Consider the following 16,249-nt stretch of genomic DNA (forward strand, 5'->3'; position numbering starts at 1 on the left):
GAAAACTTTCCAAAAAGTTAATTGATTTCTTGCTTCTCTGCTAAGACTTGCAGGCAGAGAAGCATTTTCAACACCCAGTTTTACAGCTCACACACTTCTCAGGGTGCAAGTGTGCTCACGAACATCCACACTAGACTTGCCGCGTGTGTGCGAAATTGCCTGTGCATGCAAGCATTTTACAATACAAGTGAAACTGTCACTTGAGAGCAACCAAACACCACATTTAATACATTTTCCCCGAGTCTGTGCTTGTTTAAAAATCAGTCCTGCTGCAGCTTGTAGTTAACCAACTGTAGAGCAACAGAATGAGAAACACGCAGTCCGACCAATATCTGCTTTCAGAAATTCTGCTTTTGTTTGGGGAAGATGCAGAACGGGTAGGAGGTTAGAGAGTTTCAGCTCCTGCAGCACTTCAGCCGGCTGACTGAAGAGTTTCTGAGCAAAACATTGAGTTTCTAACCTGCCCGAGGTGAGCAGACTTTATTGAGGAGGAGGTCAAGAGAGGTTGGAGATACTGGACAAGATTGTTAACAAGAAGTTTTGCATTAGCGGAGAAAACTTTAAGCTTTCTTAGTTTTAAAAGAGTCATTTTTATATTTTAGGGAATGTATTCACTTCCTTTGTATTCCTTTTGTAATCATGCTCAAGTGGATCATAACATATCATGATCAGCAGATGTATTTGTATCTTCGTATTTGAAATACCATCTATACTTTTGATGGAAAAAATCGAAATAAAAATATGGTGAGTGACAGGTGGAAACGCTCTAAAACGGCCTAAAACGCGCGCTTAGAAAACAAATTCTAAGCAAATATAAAAACACATATGTGCCAAAACACATGCATATAAACGAACACCTTCACCAACTTGACAACACATGCACATCATTTAGAAAACATTCTCCAACTTGCCACTAAAACTTACTTTGTCAGCTGCTATAGAAAGTTTTCAAAGATATTCGTATACGTGTGGACAAAGACATCTCTAAAATTACATTTTTATATATTCGTTAATTCTGTGATCTTGTAAAAAGTGAAACAAAAGAAACAACTGTTAGATAATGATAAGGATGGCGACCTTTATACAGAATAAGCTGACCGTTTTTTCTTTAGGGTACCATAACTAAATCGAAGACCATCCGTTTACTCATTGTGAAACTGCTTTCAAATCCCACCAAATCACCTTTGTCAATTTAAGCTTTCAATTATACAAGGACACCTTACAGGGCATAGGGGCAATATAGGGAACAATTAAAACAGTGGATTTAGTGAAGTATCAGCTGGGGTAAGACAAGACAAACAACAGGAATGGACTATAGAAGGACACAAAAGGACACAGGGTACAGTTTATAAAGAAAATGCCAGTTTGAACGGGTGGGTTTTGAGTTGGGTTTTGAATGTTGTTATGGAATCAGACTGTCGGATGTGAAGTGGCAGGGAGTTCCAGAGTCTGGGAGCTGAGCAGCTGAAAGCTCGAGCACCCATGGTTTTGAGGCGAGACAATTCTTCTACTTCACAACTCTTTCATTGTATCCCTCTATGGCCTGAATCATAGCTGAAAGTCGATGTTTCCAGCTACATACAAACTGGATTCCTGTCATGGAGCTTCTTAGCAACAGAATGACAGCGTAAAGAGAGACATCCAGCAGCCCGAAGCCTTCCCCTCCTGAGACTCTTTCAGCAGTGATCAATGTGGCGTAACCGGAAAACTGTCTACACATCCAGTCAAACAATCCCCCCAGGTGAGAGCAGATATGAATGAATAAATAGGATAAGGCAGAATGGGCAGGTTGTATGTTTGTATTATGGTAAAGTAGAGCTGCTCGATTATGGCAAAAATCATAATCTCGATTATTTGGGTCAATAATTGTAATTGCGATTATTAAATGTGATAATTCATTGACTTTGAAAACATCCATTTATTGGAGAAAAAATGTTGAACAGTATGTTTTTAACAGTTGATTACCCTGAACTTTAAGTATAATTCAACTGAAAAACCAAAAAAAAAAAGTAATAATAATAAAATAATAATCGTTTTATTTAGATTACGCTGTTTTCGTAATCGTTGCAAGCCATAATCGCGATTAATTGAGCAGCCCTAGTGTGTGTGTGTGTGTGTGTGTGTGTGTGTGTGTGTGTGTGTGTGTGTGTGTGTGTGTGTGTGTGTGTGTGTGTGTGTGTGTGTGTGTGTGTGTGTGTGTGTGTGTGTGTGTGTGTGTGTGTGTGTGTGTGTGTGTGTGTGTGTGTGTGTGTGTGGTGGTCTTGCCTTTGGGCAGTTTCTGTGAACAGAAATGTTTTTAACAGTTGATTACCCTGAACTTTAAGTATAATTCAACTGAAAACCCCCCAAAAAAGAATATTATAAAAAAAAAAAATTATAAAAAAAAAAATCGTTTTATTTCGATTACGTTGTTATCGTAATCGTTGCAAGCCATAATCGTAATCGCGATTAAAATAAGATTAATTGAGCAGCCTGTTGTCATCCTGTTGACTTCCATGGATACACAAAAGGTGTTAATTAGTGCTATTTCCTCTTTCGTGTTGATTACCAGCCAGTTTTCAGTTGTTATTGGATTCATATTCTTGGCTGAGGGTTTGGTGAACTGATGCACCTGGTTAGGAATGAACAGAGGGGGAAATAGTGAGAGGGATAATAGAGAGGACAGAAAAAAGCAGATTCAGTGCTCCTGCTGCGATTATTAGCTCAGCGCACCTGTTCTCAGGCTACAGCAGGTGCCTCCAGCAGAGAAGGCCAGACTGAGTGTGTGTGTGTGTGTGTGTGTGTGTGTGTGTGTGTGTGTGTGTGTGTGTGTGTGTGTGTGTGTGTGTGTGTGTGTGTGTGTGTGTGTGTGTGTGTGTGTGTGTGTGTGTGTGTGTGTGTGTGTGTGTGTGTGTGTGTGTGTGTGTGTGTGTGTGTGTGTGTGTGTGTGTGTGTGTGTGTGTGTGTGTGTGTGCGTACTAGTCCAACCCGATATGGCCGTCTGCTACCGAGCACACGTATTTGTCAAGACAAACGAGTGATACAGGAAGAGAGGCCAGAGCCAGAATAAGAAGCAGAATAAAACACAGTGTACTTTATTACCTGGAAGTGGGAAAATGAGTTCTGTCAACAAATGGTCCATTTATTTCCCCTCACATCAATGGACTCTCGGCACTTGATTTATCTTCTGGGTATTGGAAGCAATGGAGTGAAGAAGAAGAAGATGGACTCCTGCTGCCTATAAGTCTTGTAGGAAAAAGCATCAAAACGGCTCCAATGTTCCACTGAGTGCGGTGAGATGGAAACTCTGATCAGAAATCATCTTTAACCACTCCAAACAAGTCAAGCAAGTAAACTCTGTTCTCTTGACGGCAGATGGTAGAGCTTCCCATCCAAAAAACAAAAAGCACTTTCACTCTACATGGAGGATGTTTTCTCCCCAGTATTCAACAGTTTGTGTGGGAAGAGTGTCTCAAACAGATCTGCACCTGCCTTCATTTACTCATCCTGATTCCTCTCGTCGATAGCGACACACGAACCAACACACCTGCTGACATTTTGTTTTCATGTGTATGTTGCATGAACCTGCACCTGCATGTAAGCCGATATACTGTCAACCTTAATATGGCAATACGTCATTGAACTTTACCGCTCTGCCTTTCTCTGCAATGGGGCCAACTTCACATTTGTCCTGACACAAATCTGAAGTTTCATTTTACAGCTTTGTATTTGTTGCGGTTATGTATGTTGCCGTGAAGATGTGGCCACAACTACAAACATAACCACAGTTGCATGACATCACAGTTGCATGACATATAACCACAGTTGCATGACATCAGAAATGTTTGATATATTTTTGTTAGTGGCCCTTTAATGCTTTTTGGAGTTTTCTCTTTCCTGTGTTTTATAGGTTTTAGTGCATGTAAATGGTCTGCAAAGGCTAGTGTATTTCCCCCACACTCCCCCACTGCTGAATGGTCCCTTTTGGACTCCTTTGACTTCAGGAACATAGTGACATCACTACGTAACTGTTAGGAAAATATCACTCGACACCGGGTTGAGAATCAAAAGTCAGGTACTAATTTATTCTTGCAAGAAGGAGCAGAGTTAAGTCACATACAAAGGATATGGTTCAACTCACACACATGAGGTATGCTGCTCAAAGGAGAAAAACATCAAGCTTATATAGTCCAAAATGAGGAGATAGCTACAAAGTCGTAAATCGAGTTGGCGCCAGCATCGTCGGCAGGTGTCGGGAACATCTCTGAAAAGTCACGTATACTTCCTCCACACAGTTGTTGCTCTTTGCCCCTCGAAGGATAGAGGAGACAACAAATATGTGTCCTCTTGTCTGTACCAACAACATAAATGATGCTCTGCCCTCTCCTATCTCAGAAGAGGCAGCTGCAGAGTCACACACACCCACAGTATCAATGCATTGAGGCCCATAAGAGGGGACAACTTGTATTTTCTCCAACAGTAACACTCGTGCTTCTATTGGCTAGCGCTCCAACACATTGTATGTGATAGGCTAAGGGGCGTGACATCTCTAAGCAGTTCACCAATCACAACAGAGTCGGCCAGCTGACCAATCAGAGCAGACTGGGCTCTGGTTTCAGACAGAGGGTGAAAAGAGGTGCTGGGGCCGTGGGAGGTAGCTGAAGGTGCTGCAGCACCCCCTGATGGAGGACAGGGAATCTGCACTTCCACAAGATTACATGGAAATATAATACAAACAAATGTTCAGCCCTGATGTAACAACATTCATAATTAAGTAAAGATAACACCCTTTTCACCCCGGTTACAGTTTCCATTCGCCCTGTACGATGAAAGTGAGGGATGTTGGCTTATCAGGCGCCCGCAGCTCACACACAGAGAGAGCGAGAGAGATACCGGCGGGGATTGTTGTTAGCTTCTGCTGCGCTAACGGATAAAAGAAGTGGAGGGAGAGTCCTCTCCAGACAGACTGAGAGGCTCAGTGAGGTAAAGGACTGAGTGTTTAGATAGTTCACTTTAGTCTAAGTTATCTCAGAGGGTCTCAAACGCTTTGTTCACAATTTATGTAAACAAATATTTCCAAGGCACACCTTTATAATTATTGGGATAAATAAAAACAGGTTTGAAATCATTCCAGTGCATATAGGACAGTAAACCAGAAATATTGTTTAAATCTGGAGAGATTAAAGAATATGCATAAATAAATCAATGTTAAGGTAAAATAAGAAATAAATGAACAACAAAAGTTACATTTACTTGTTATTGGCTATGTTAGGTTATTGGTCATGTCCACATACTTATTTGATTATTAAAATGTAAACCGATTTTTTCGATATGGGTGTTTAGAGCTGTACCCCTTAGATCTAGTCTCTGGCAATTCAGCTCAAAGTGCACCAGATTGAAGCATTTTACTTTATAATGTTAAAAAAAAATCTTCCCCCCTGACCCCCCTAGACTAGGATGTGATCCCCACAGCTCCCCCCATTTGAAACATGTTCCCACTGCAGCACAGACAGTATGAGAAAAAGAAAGGGCTTTTTGAACATTAAAGCATGGAGACGTGTCACAGTAGAGACATACAAATATTAACCTGAAAATTAACATAATATTTTCTCTTATATTTAAAAAACAAAGCAGGACCTTTGTGGGTGTGTGCGCATAATATGTAAGTGTGTGTTTGGGTGTCATGTTGATCAAGATAATCACATATTACAGTCAACTCCAGCGTCCTGATGGATGCTCTCCTGAACGCCTGCTTGCTCCTCATCAAATGGATTACACTAAATTATCCCTCTTCACACAGTCACTAGAAAATGTATGAGAACGTCACTCATTTTGCCTTCACATTAATATTTCACTCTGGTTAGTCACTGAGGCATAGCTCCGACTATAAATCAAAAATGGTGTGTGTGTGTGTGTGTGTGTGTGTGTGTGTGTGTGTGTGTGTGTGTGTGTGTGTGTGTGTGTGTGTGTGTGTGTGTGTGTGTGTGTGTGTGTGTGTGTGTGTGTGTGTGTGTGTGTGTGTGTGTGTGTGTGTGTGTGTGTGTGTGTGTGTGTGTGTGTGTGTGTGTGTGTGTGTGTTTGCACTAAATGCCTATACACAGTGTGTGTGTGTGTGTGTGTGTGTGTGTGTGTGTTTGCACTAAATGCCTATACACAGTGTGTGTGTGTGTGTGTGTGTGTGTGTGTGTGTGTGTGTGTGTGTGTTTGCACTAAATGCCTATACACAGTGTGTGTGTGTGTGTGTGTGTGTGTGTTTGCACTAAATGCCTATACACAGTGTGTGTGTGTGTGTGTGTGTGTGTGTGTGTGTGTGTGTGTGTGTGTGTGTGTGTGTGTGTGTGTGTGTGTGTGTGTGTGTGTGTGTGTGTGTGTGTGTGTGTGTGTGTGTGTGTGTGTGTGTGTGTGTGTGTGTGTGTGTGTGTGTGTGTGTGTGTGTGTGTGTGTGTGTGTGTGTGTGTGTGTGTGTGTTGCACTAAATGCCTATACACAGTGTGTGTGTGTGTTTGTGAGCAGCCTTTAAAACAGAATATTAAAACATTAAAGTTGACAGAATGACAGAGTGTACTGCGCAGGGTGTTGTGGATAATTGAAATGCCAAAACCTCAAGATGGCTGCTTCATTTTAACATGAATTTACAGCTTCCATCACAAGCCATTAATACTGAAAATATTTTATGAGGAAGCCGTCAGGGATTTCATTTATCCGAGCGAATATTCGCAAGATAAACCATCATCTCGACGTTGACAGCAACAGGGTCTCACTGCTTTTACTCAGATATGCATCAATGGAAAAACGGCAGTGATGGACAGTCGGGTTGGATTTCACTTGAATTAATCACAAGCTTGTAAACGGTCATGATAACTCTTTAAAAAACGTATTTTCTGTAAAGTGCAGTGGGCAATTCAAGTGTAATTCCACAAAATGCTTTGATTGATTACTAATTGTATTTAATGTTAAAGAAAAAACTATTGATGACAGTTTTTACACGTTAGATTTTATACTTGTGTTTTATAACTGGTGTATGCCATTTTAGCTTTAATTAGAATTTTCTGTCCGTCAAAAAATACTGTTTTCGTGCTTTATAAATAAACTTGCATTGCTTTTATAATATAAAATGTTATTAATGTAAATGTTACCTCATGCCACGCAATGCAACGTTTCCATGAATGTGTAAACAGTTGCTGCACCCTCTTAGAGAATAACTGCACAAACACAACGGAACTAAAGGTCAAATAAAAAATGGCTGCTATTTTTTATTTAGGTGAAAAAAGTCTCATCGAGCTTTCGGACAGGATCCGGTCTCCATAACAACGGCATCCTCGCCCCGATGAGCTGTTGTGACATTACAAGCATCCTCTTGACATTTCACAGTTTGGGCAAAAGGTCAGCAGTCCTGGGCTAAAAGAGAAAAAGGAGAGGAGAGGAGAGGAGAGGAGAGGAGAGGGAGGAGAGGAGAGGAGAAGAGTGGAGAGGAGGAGAGGAGAGGAGAAGAGTGGAGAGGAGGAGAGGACAGGAGAAGAGTGGAGAGGAGGGGAGGAGAGGAGTGGAGAGGAGGAGAGGAGAGGAGAAGAGAGGAGAAGAGTGGAGAGGAGGAGAGGAGAGGAGAGAAGTCCTGCTTCTCTTTACTCTGAGTCCTGGAGGCTTGTCCTTTCATCGATTAACCCTGATATGTTTCTTCTACATGCACACACACACACATATATATATACACACACACACTGCCGGTGGGTGGTGGTGACACAAAAAATCAGTTTGCACTGCAGATGCATTGAGGTGAAGAGGGATGCATTCACTATCAGTATAAACCTATTTAGACCATCTTGAAACTGGAGGTTGTATTGTTATGTATTAGTATAATCGTGTTTTATCCAATAAAAGTGACAAGTAAAAGAGCCTACAGAGAGTTCCCCTTGTCCTACTTCCTGTCTACTCTTCTGTCTTTTGTTCTGGTTTGAATGCAGGTGTAGTAGTGTCTGGTTATGTTTTTAAAGGTTGAAACACATGAGACAAATTAGTTGTTAAAGCAGACTTCAAGTGTTTGTGTGGGTACATGACTGTGAAAGAAAGGTCATCAAATTTCCAAAAACTTCAAGAATTACGGACACAGAAATACAATACATTTCTAGAAGCTAGACACCACATATTGCACATATATCCTGATAACGGTAAGTATTATTTTATGAATGCCTGACATTTTCTTTCTCAGGATGGCTTCTTGTTAGCTTTCTGAAGTATAAAAAGGTGAGCATGTGTGAATTCTGAATTTGGACTTCTGGTTAATTATTTTGGTTGCGTCTGGTTAGATGTCAGCTTAACACCTTATATGCTATTTGGAAACTTAAATGCATAAAATGATGACGTTATGATATTTTGGACAGAAATGGATGTAAACTGCAACTTGACTTGTTATGCAGAGGCATGAAACCTGTTCAGACCAATTCAAGTTGTTATATTGCATTTGGTTCAAGTGCCGCTTTCCCAATCAAAAACCAAAGAATGATTCTCCGCTGCTGTGTGATGCTTGTCATTAAAACATGATTTGTTTGCTTCCCCTATGAAAACGTCAGTTCATGCACTCCTGTAGATGGAGGAGGCATTTTAGCTGCTCTGCTGGTTTGTTATGACTCTCAAATGGATAATAATTACTGCCTCGCTTTTTTTGTTTTGTTCGGCAGCAGATGGTCGGGAAATGTGGATTGTTGGAAAATTACACTGCAGCCTCAAAATCCTGAGCTGGAGCATCTGAACAGAGCAGGACAGCAGCTAGTGGCCCAGCTGGCTGGCTGGCTGTGTGTGTGTGTGTGTGTGTGTGTGTGTGTGTGTGTGTGTGTGTGTGTGTGTGTGTGTGTGTGTGTGTGTGTGTGTGTGTGTGTGTGTGTGTGTGTGTGTGTGTGTGTGTGTGTGTGTGTGTGTGTGTGTGTGTGTGTGTGTGTGTGTGTGTGTGTGTGTGTGTGTGTGTGTGTGTGTGTGTGTGTGTGTGTGTGTGTGTGTGTGTGTGTGTGTGTGTGTGTGTGTGTGTGTGTGTGTTACATTATTAGGTAGTCATTAGATGAAACAAATAATCACAAAGCAGATTACAGCCATGGGAATGTTTTTATTATTTTGTGTGTTATGCAGTGTAAGGTGAGGGGGGGTTCACGTGCCCCCATCCCATGATATGGCTCAGTCAACGTTGTTAGCATTTAGATGATTCCTCCACATGGCATACTGAACACAGATTTAGAGTTTAAAAATGGTTTCTCTCACGCAGGAATCAAGTCTCGTGTCGCTGATCATCTTGAAATAACTTTTTTAAGTTCTTGTTGTAGTCATGGCAGGGGGACAAATAAAATCAGTTTCTCTTCTCTAGTTTCAGGAAATAAATCCCCTCAAAGGGACTATCCCCCCCTACCAAAAGAAACGACAAAAGTGTTTCCTCTTGCCTAATCAATCTAGTTTGGGCATGAGTTGTTGAGTTTCAGATATCAATCGTAGCGATGTCTGAAAAAGACTAAATTAAAATGTCCCCTTTTTAAAAAAAGATATTCAAAATATGGATTATGTTGATTAACCAAAATATTTTTAGACTAGCAAAGACAAAATATCCAAAATACATATTAAGGTGTTTTTTCCATCTGGATATCTCAACTATTCACCAATAAGTATCATTGAACAAGCCTCATTTGCATATATGACCATAACATTTCAGAAAACCTTTACAATAAAAAAAATAACACATTAAATGTAAGTAATTATCTCGGCAAGAGTCATGGTGATATCTATTTTCTTAGATTTGTGTTTACCTTGTTCACTTGTTCTCATATATCCACAGCCTTATTCAGTGATAGAATTAGTTTCAAGATCCTTTTCTTAACCCTTAGATGCATAAGTCCCACTGCAGCATGCCGTTGTGTCCCTGGGCAAGACACTTCACCCCAAATTGCTCCTGTGGGGATTGTCCACAGTACTGACTAAGTCTTTGGCTTTGGATAAAAATGTCTAACAAATGACATGTGTGGTCTTTTTGTGGTTTTCTTGAAGAATCTTTGTAATTACATTTTTTTTTATCATTTAATATTCCAGCTATTCCTCAAAAAAAATGTTTTGGATATCATGCCATTCAAATTTTAAATTTTAAGAAATTGTAGTTTTTGTATTACTACCCCAAGCTTTCATAAGTGGGTCAAAAATGGGTTTTTTTCAAAATGTAAAGAAAATGTCTAAAATTATAAATAGTGAAAAATTAAATATCAAATATTTCTAGTGTGAACCAAAATATAATACTAAATATTATACAAGTGAGTTTTTTTCTTAACCAAAATGACAAAAATGGCATAAAAACACATATTATTCTAATACGGGTCCTTTTTGACCCACTTAAGGAAGAGTGTGGGTCCAGTTACTCTAAGGGCATCTAAGGGTTAAGTAAAAGAAAGTAAAATACATGAGCACATTTACTTAGTTAGATCCCATGTTAAAGCTGCATGACAGCATCCTAGAAGCTGGTACAGGAGAGAAGACTTTACTTACAGTCACCTGACCTGAATGATCCCTTAAGCTTCCAGATTGATGTTGAAAGACAGGAAGTGGACTGAGACTGGAAACCTCTCTCTGTGCTGCTCTGCGTCCTTTTCCAGATTTATCTCCCCCTAATCGACCATGAAGCCATCAACAGCAGCCAATCCCTCAGAGTTATCACATTCAGGTAAGTGAAAGCAAAACTGGTGTGCAGAGGTAGTGTTTCAGACAATTGTTGGCCTGTGTATTCCTACAATTCAAAGTAAAGTCAAAGGACGTATTCTGCTATTGTTCAGCCAGAGATTAAAGATGGGAAATCCCCTTTATAGTGTGGTTTGAAATCCAGGAGTTATACCGCTCCCACCTTCTGTAAGCGGTCCATTTTTGGCACCTGAGGAAGGAACAGGAAGACATTAAACTGTGCCAGCTACAAGTTTTATAGCTATAGGTTTACAGGATGTTGAACAGAAAGGAAAAACAATCCAGCAAAATCAATAGGACACAATCTGTAATATAATGATAGCAATTATTTTAAAGCCAGATCACATTGGAGCATCCAGAATAAAATGAGAACACAACAGGAAGAGACTGGAAACAGGTTGAGTAAATGTGATTTGTAAAGCACTGAATGAATTCAAATGAGAATAAAACAAAGCTGACAAAAGCAATGGATCAGATATGTAATGCAGAACAACAAGCTGGAGAAGATGCACTTTCATCGGCTCCATTAAGAGATTTTAAAAGCCTGAGACACATTAATAACTTGAACTGTACACTTGTACAGGCAACACGTTCTCACTCCCCACTCGTCACATATTGACGGGAGGAAACCGGGAGAGGGCAATGAAATCGGGAGTCTCCCGCGAAAATTGCGAGGGTTGACAAGTATGGGTACCCCTTGAGCGTCAGTTTTCAACAGGCAGGGCGTCCCATATACCTTCATAGACCTCTCATATCGTTGATAATAGACGCCATGAGAACGCTCCCCGCTGCATCGAAATTCAACGAGCGCATTCCGTTCTCAGCTGAAGCATATGTTGCGAGACGTCATTGCAACACATTATGCTCTTTATACATAATTTATAAAAAATGACAAAATTGTAATTGTCATACTCTGTGATAGGCCTCGGTGACAGTTAGGCAAAAAAGAATAGGCTTATAGGCATTTTTTTCTCTTATGTGAAGTTTAGATGATGCATGCTGGGTAATGAATTATTTACATGGATGTACGCAGCGCCATATAGATAGAAGTCTATAGTCAGTCTATGTGGCGCTGGATGTACGTAATATAGCCAGAAATTGTTCTACCATTGTGTCTGATTTTTCAATCTATCACATTTAACATGGCATGACGTGTTGGTACAGGAAGTCCATTTATGCTTAAATATGTTTGATTGTCTTGCCTTTTTGCGTTTGATCTGCTCCTTTGCTGTAACACTATACATTTCTCCACTTTGGGACGAGTAAAGGATTTTTGATTTTGAAAGATTCTGTTTCAGATGATGTCGCAATGTCTTAGTATTTTTTGTATAGTAAATGGATTGCACTCATTTATAGCACTTTTCTAGTCTATGTTGACACAGTCACTTGTAAGCACAGTATTTATTTATCAAACTGTAAATATTTGTAACTTGATGGCTCATGTTAAAGTAAACTGTAGTGCAGTAAGAAGTATAAAGTGTGCCTCTGAATTGTAGTGGAGTAAAAATGTAAAGTGCCATTACATTGGGGAAAAGTAAAAGTAATAGCCTACCTCATAATTGTAAGTAGGTACACTACTTGAGTAAATGTTCTTATTTGCTTTCCACTCCTTGTGTAATTTCATAAATTAGCTAGACAGTCTCTCAGGCTCAGTGGAATAATATTAAGTTTCAATTAGCTGATTTCTTCTTCTATGGTTTGCATCTCCTCCTGCCTGCCAGCGGTACATTTGACTTAAATCTCATTTTATTTCCTACAGTTAATATCTTTTTGCAGCTTCATCAGTCTGATTATAGTTGGTGTGTGTGTGTGTGTGTGTGTGTGTGTGTGTGTGTGTGTGTGTGTGTGTGTGTGTGTGTGTGTGTGTGTGTGTGTGTGTGTGTGTGTGTGTGTGTGTGTGTGTGTGTGTGTGTGTGTGTGTGTGTGTGTGTGTGTGTGTGTGTGTGTGTGTGTGAACTATTGAAGTGTGGGCTGCAACATGAACCACACGATGGCACTGTTTGCTTCATGATCTGCCTCTGTGTGGCTCAGCAACATCGACAAACACCATCTCTTAATTGATGAGATAATGACATCTACTTAAATCATTGCCAATTTAATTGTATTCAGTCGATGGCTTCGGTGCAAATAATAGCAACATGACTAAGGGGCAGGAGCGATGAAAGGATAAGTGGTCAAAGTTGATTCATCGGGCCGAATATCTGAAACATTAAGAGATGGAATGAGCTAGGGCTTAATTAAAAGTGGTTTAGGTTGGCAAGGAGTCAGTTCACTAAACCTTGACAGGCCTTGACAAATCCTTTTAACATCATTTGCAACTAAATTATCATTACCTCAAGGGGAGCCTGCTGAGTGCAGCAAACGAGACAAATTGCATGCAGATTACAAAACTTTCCAACAGCTCAAAGTGTTGCCTAATTCGCTCGTGTAAATTGGGGAAACAACAAACTGCATTAGAAATCTTCTTAATTATAAGAAACCCAACAAGACACGCTGAGAGTGAATTTGCATCCATTGAGCACCAGGCAGCACTTCATGAAAATACAACCTCGACTAGTTTACTGATGAGACGAGCCTACACTGAAAATCTGAAACATTTACTTTGATGAAGGTATTCAACATGTTACACATAACTGTACAGTAGGTTAGTGAAAGCAATACAATGAAATTAAACCTAATATATTATTGCTTACAACTAACCTAATACAATTATATGGAATCTGTTGACATAATACATTTAATTAAAGTCAACGTGTTTTTTTTTAGTACAGGGGTAGTAAGTTCATATCTTATTCGAAGCTGCACAAAAGATGCAACCAAAATGCCGAAAATGTGCCTTTTGGAAGTCATGTTTTACTGATTTAAACTCAGATAATGCATACTATTACTAACCCCTACTTTGCAGATTTCTGAATGGAGTTTGGTTTGTAAAGATGAATGAAAGTCAATATGAAACACCGGGTTGAATCTACTGCTCCCAAATACATTTCTGAGGACTTTTACATTATTAAACTGATAAAAAACCAAGCTTGAAATGCATACTGAGAGATGCTGAATCACTGCAAGCTCCTTCACCTCACCATCAGAGCCATGCCTGCTCCAAACCCCCCTCAGTGTGTCGGGTTTAGCTGCTGCTGCTGCACGGTGGCGCAGCCCACATCCATCTGAGGATTTGAGGAAGTAAACATGAGGACAGCGGGTCTGCTGGAGGCGAGCAGTCAGGATGGAATAACCCCGAAACACCAGCACTCAGGCTGTTCGTTTTCTCCATCACTCTCACCCTATTGAGGAAACCCCGCTGCCTGTTGTCAGACCGTGAAGACGCACCTAATGGGAATGTATCGAAGCGCGTCTCTCCGGATCAGGTGCGCCGGCATTCCCTTACCTCACATGGGATGCTGATCATTGCTTATTTCTCACCCGGCGAGCAGGTGGAATAACATTTAAAAGTTGGATCTTGTCTTCCTGGGATTTCCTTTTTTTTGTTTTAAAGGGTGATGGCAGTTGATGATTTGCCATGCATGTTAACACAGCAGTTAATCCTGGATGGATGCTGTCGGTGTTATCCCGGCTGTTCTGGCAGATGATCGTGTGTTCCCACCTCGGATACCTGCCACGCGGATAAAAAGGTGCGTGCTCGCCCGGCCGGAGCCTCGTGCACGTGAAAATCACTCCGTGGTCTTTCCACGAGGAAAGTTTGAGACTGGGGCGCGGGGGAGGAGGAAGCCAGCGCACCGTGTTGGGCTTCCCAACGGACGCAGAGCTTAGTGACTGCTGGGAAAACCTGCTTTTAACATAATTTCAGATTCGTGGATGGATTTGTGATCGGGTGTTTTGGGCCGTAGAGCTGGAGTATGTGTATCCGAGCTGAGGAGCGGTGCTCCGGCTGGAGCGGAGCCGCGGAGGTCCGGATCTGTTCCCGGGACCACAGGTGTTCCCTGTAAACAGGTAGAGCAGTGCACCGAGTGTTCTAGCTTTTAAATTGTGGACTCAGGCGACCGAAAACAAAGGAAACAAATCATTACTATCATCCAAACGTTATTTGTGGAGATCGCTTACTAAACAGTAGTTACGGTACAGATATTCCACGTGTTTCCTCATGTATCCTCATTGAGAGATCCTGCAGTTCAGTGCTGAGTTTACCATCACACATCCTCGTCTTTCTTCATTAAAACTCCACCTATTAAGCTTGCCCCAGTTGCATTTTAATCTAGTTTTACTGATGTGAATGTTGGGATATATTCACAATTTAATCGCACAACCCGGAAACACCGGTTACTGTTCAAAATGTTTGCTGCACAGGTAGTTACAACGATTACAAATGCTGTTTGCTAAATGGCTTTAGTAATATCTATTATTATTATATTTATTATTATTAGGTAAAAAGCTCTTCAAAAAGACATTGAATTGGCAAAATTGTGAATGGCACTTGTTTTAGATTCTGGTTTTCTTTAAGGACTTCTGATTTACAACATATTGCTTACAGTGGCATGCATCAGTGTTTGGCTTTATTTGATGCTAAGGACTATTTGTGTGTGTTTTTTTTCAAACTATTGAACCTGACACCTATAACTGCATATGGCTTCTTTTTATTTTATTTGTTTGATTTATTTTGATCTTCATTGGACTCAACATGATCAGCATATTATTAAATCTGTCAAAACATAAAGCTATAGGATGAGAATGATCAGCTTTTTTAAACGACATATAGTGCCTTTACACTGATATTTGTCTAGCCTTCTAGAAAAAGTTGCCAACAAGTTTTACTTTGTTTAGTAACTGCATTTCTTAGCGACTTTATTAGTAACTTGTAGGGTAATTCATTTCTATTTATTTGTCTCTTTTAGTGACTCCAAATCCCAACATGCCGAGCTGTGGATAGAGAGCCTGTCTGTGGGTCGAGCGGACCTGTGTCTACCTCCCTGCTCCTCCTCTCCTCATCATTACCTAGTTCCTCGTCCTCCTCTTTATCCCCCCTTACTCTTCATCCTCCTCTCTTCCTGTCTCTATCCCTCCACCTCCTCGTCTTCCTCCCCCCCCCCCCCCCCCACAGCACACATGCAGGCCAAGAAGCGGTACCTGCTTGTGTCTGTGGGGGCCGGTCTTCTCTTCCTCGTCTACCTGTGGGGTCTGCAAATCGGGGAGTTCCAGCAGCAGCCGTACCAATATCACCAGTTTCCCCAGTACCCCCAGTACCACCAGCCGGATTACCAGTACTACCACCAGAGCCAGGAGGTGTACCAGCCCCTGCCCCAGAGGAGCCCCTCCAGACCCCCAAGGCACTGGCCGGAGTCCACCCAGCTGCTGGAGCCGTACCTGGAGGGAGGAGAGCAGGAGGTACACATGGCTATCGGACTGGGATATATATTGATATATTGACATATTTTGAAATTGTCTAAGATTTTAATATCCTAAATCCATAAGTGTTGTCTTTTCCTGGTTGTAAGTGTTGCATTATGGTCAAGTGAGTCCTATCGTGCACATATTTGTGAATGCATAAATAGTCAACCTAATATGACAATCTTCTGGATTTGAAACTGGTCATGTAAACGGATATTCTGAATTAGGCCTT

The 16,249-nt window shown here is 40.9% G+C and overlaps 1 protein-coding gene across 1 annotated transcript in view; it reads left to right on the plus strand.

Moving 5' to 3' along the window:
* Positions 1-13,918: 13,918 nt before the first annotated feature.
* Positions 13,919-16,249, plus strand: part of LOC307016392 (exostosin-1) — a 431,895-nt gene continuing 429,564 nt past the window's right edge. Inside the window, exons 1-2 of the mRNA XM_079645497.1 lie at positions 13,919-14,306; positions 15,525-16,014. Of these exons, the coding sequence (XP_079501623.1) occupies positions 14,224-14,306; positions 15,525-16,014 (573 nt within the window). The 5' untranslated portion in view covers positions 13,919-14,223. The remainder of the gene's footprint in view (positions 14,307-15,524; positions 16,015-16,249) is intronic.

Source organism: Notothenia rossii (assembly GCF_949606895.1).
Source record: "Notothenia rossii genome assembly, chromosome: 8".
NCBI classification, from domain to species: Eukaryota; Metazoa; Chordata; class Actinopteri; order Perciformes; family Nototheniidae; genus Notothenia; species Notothenia rossii.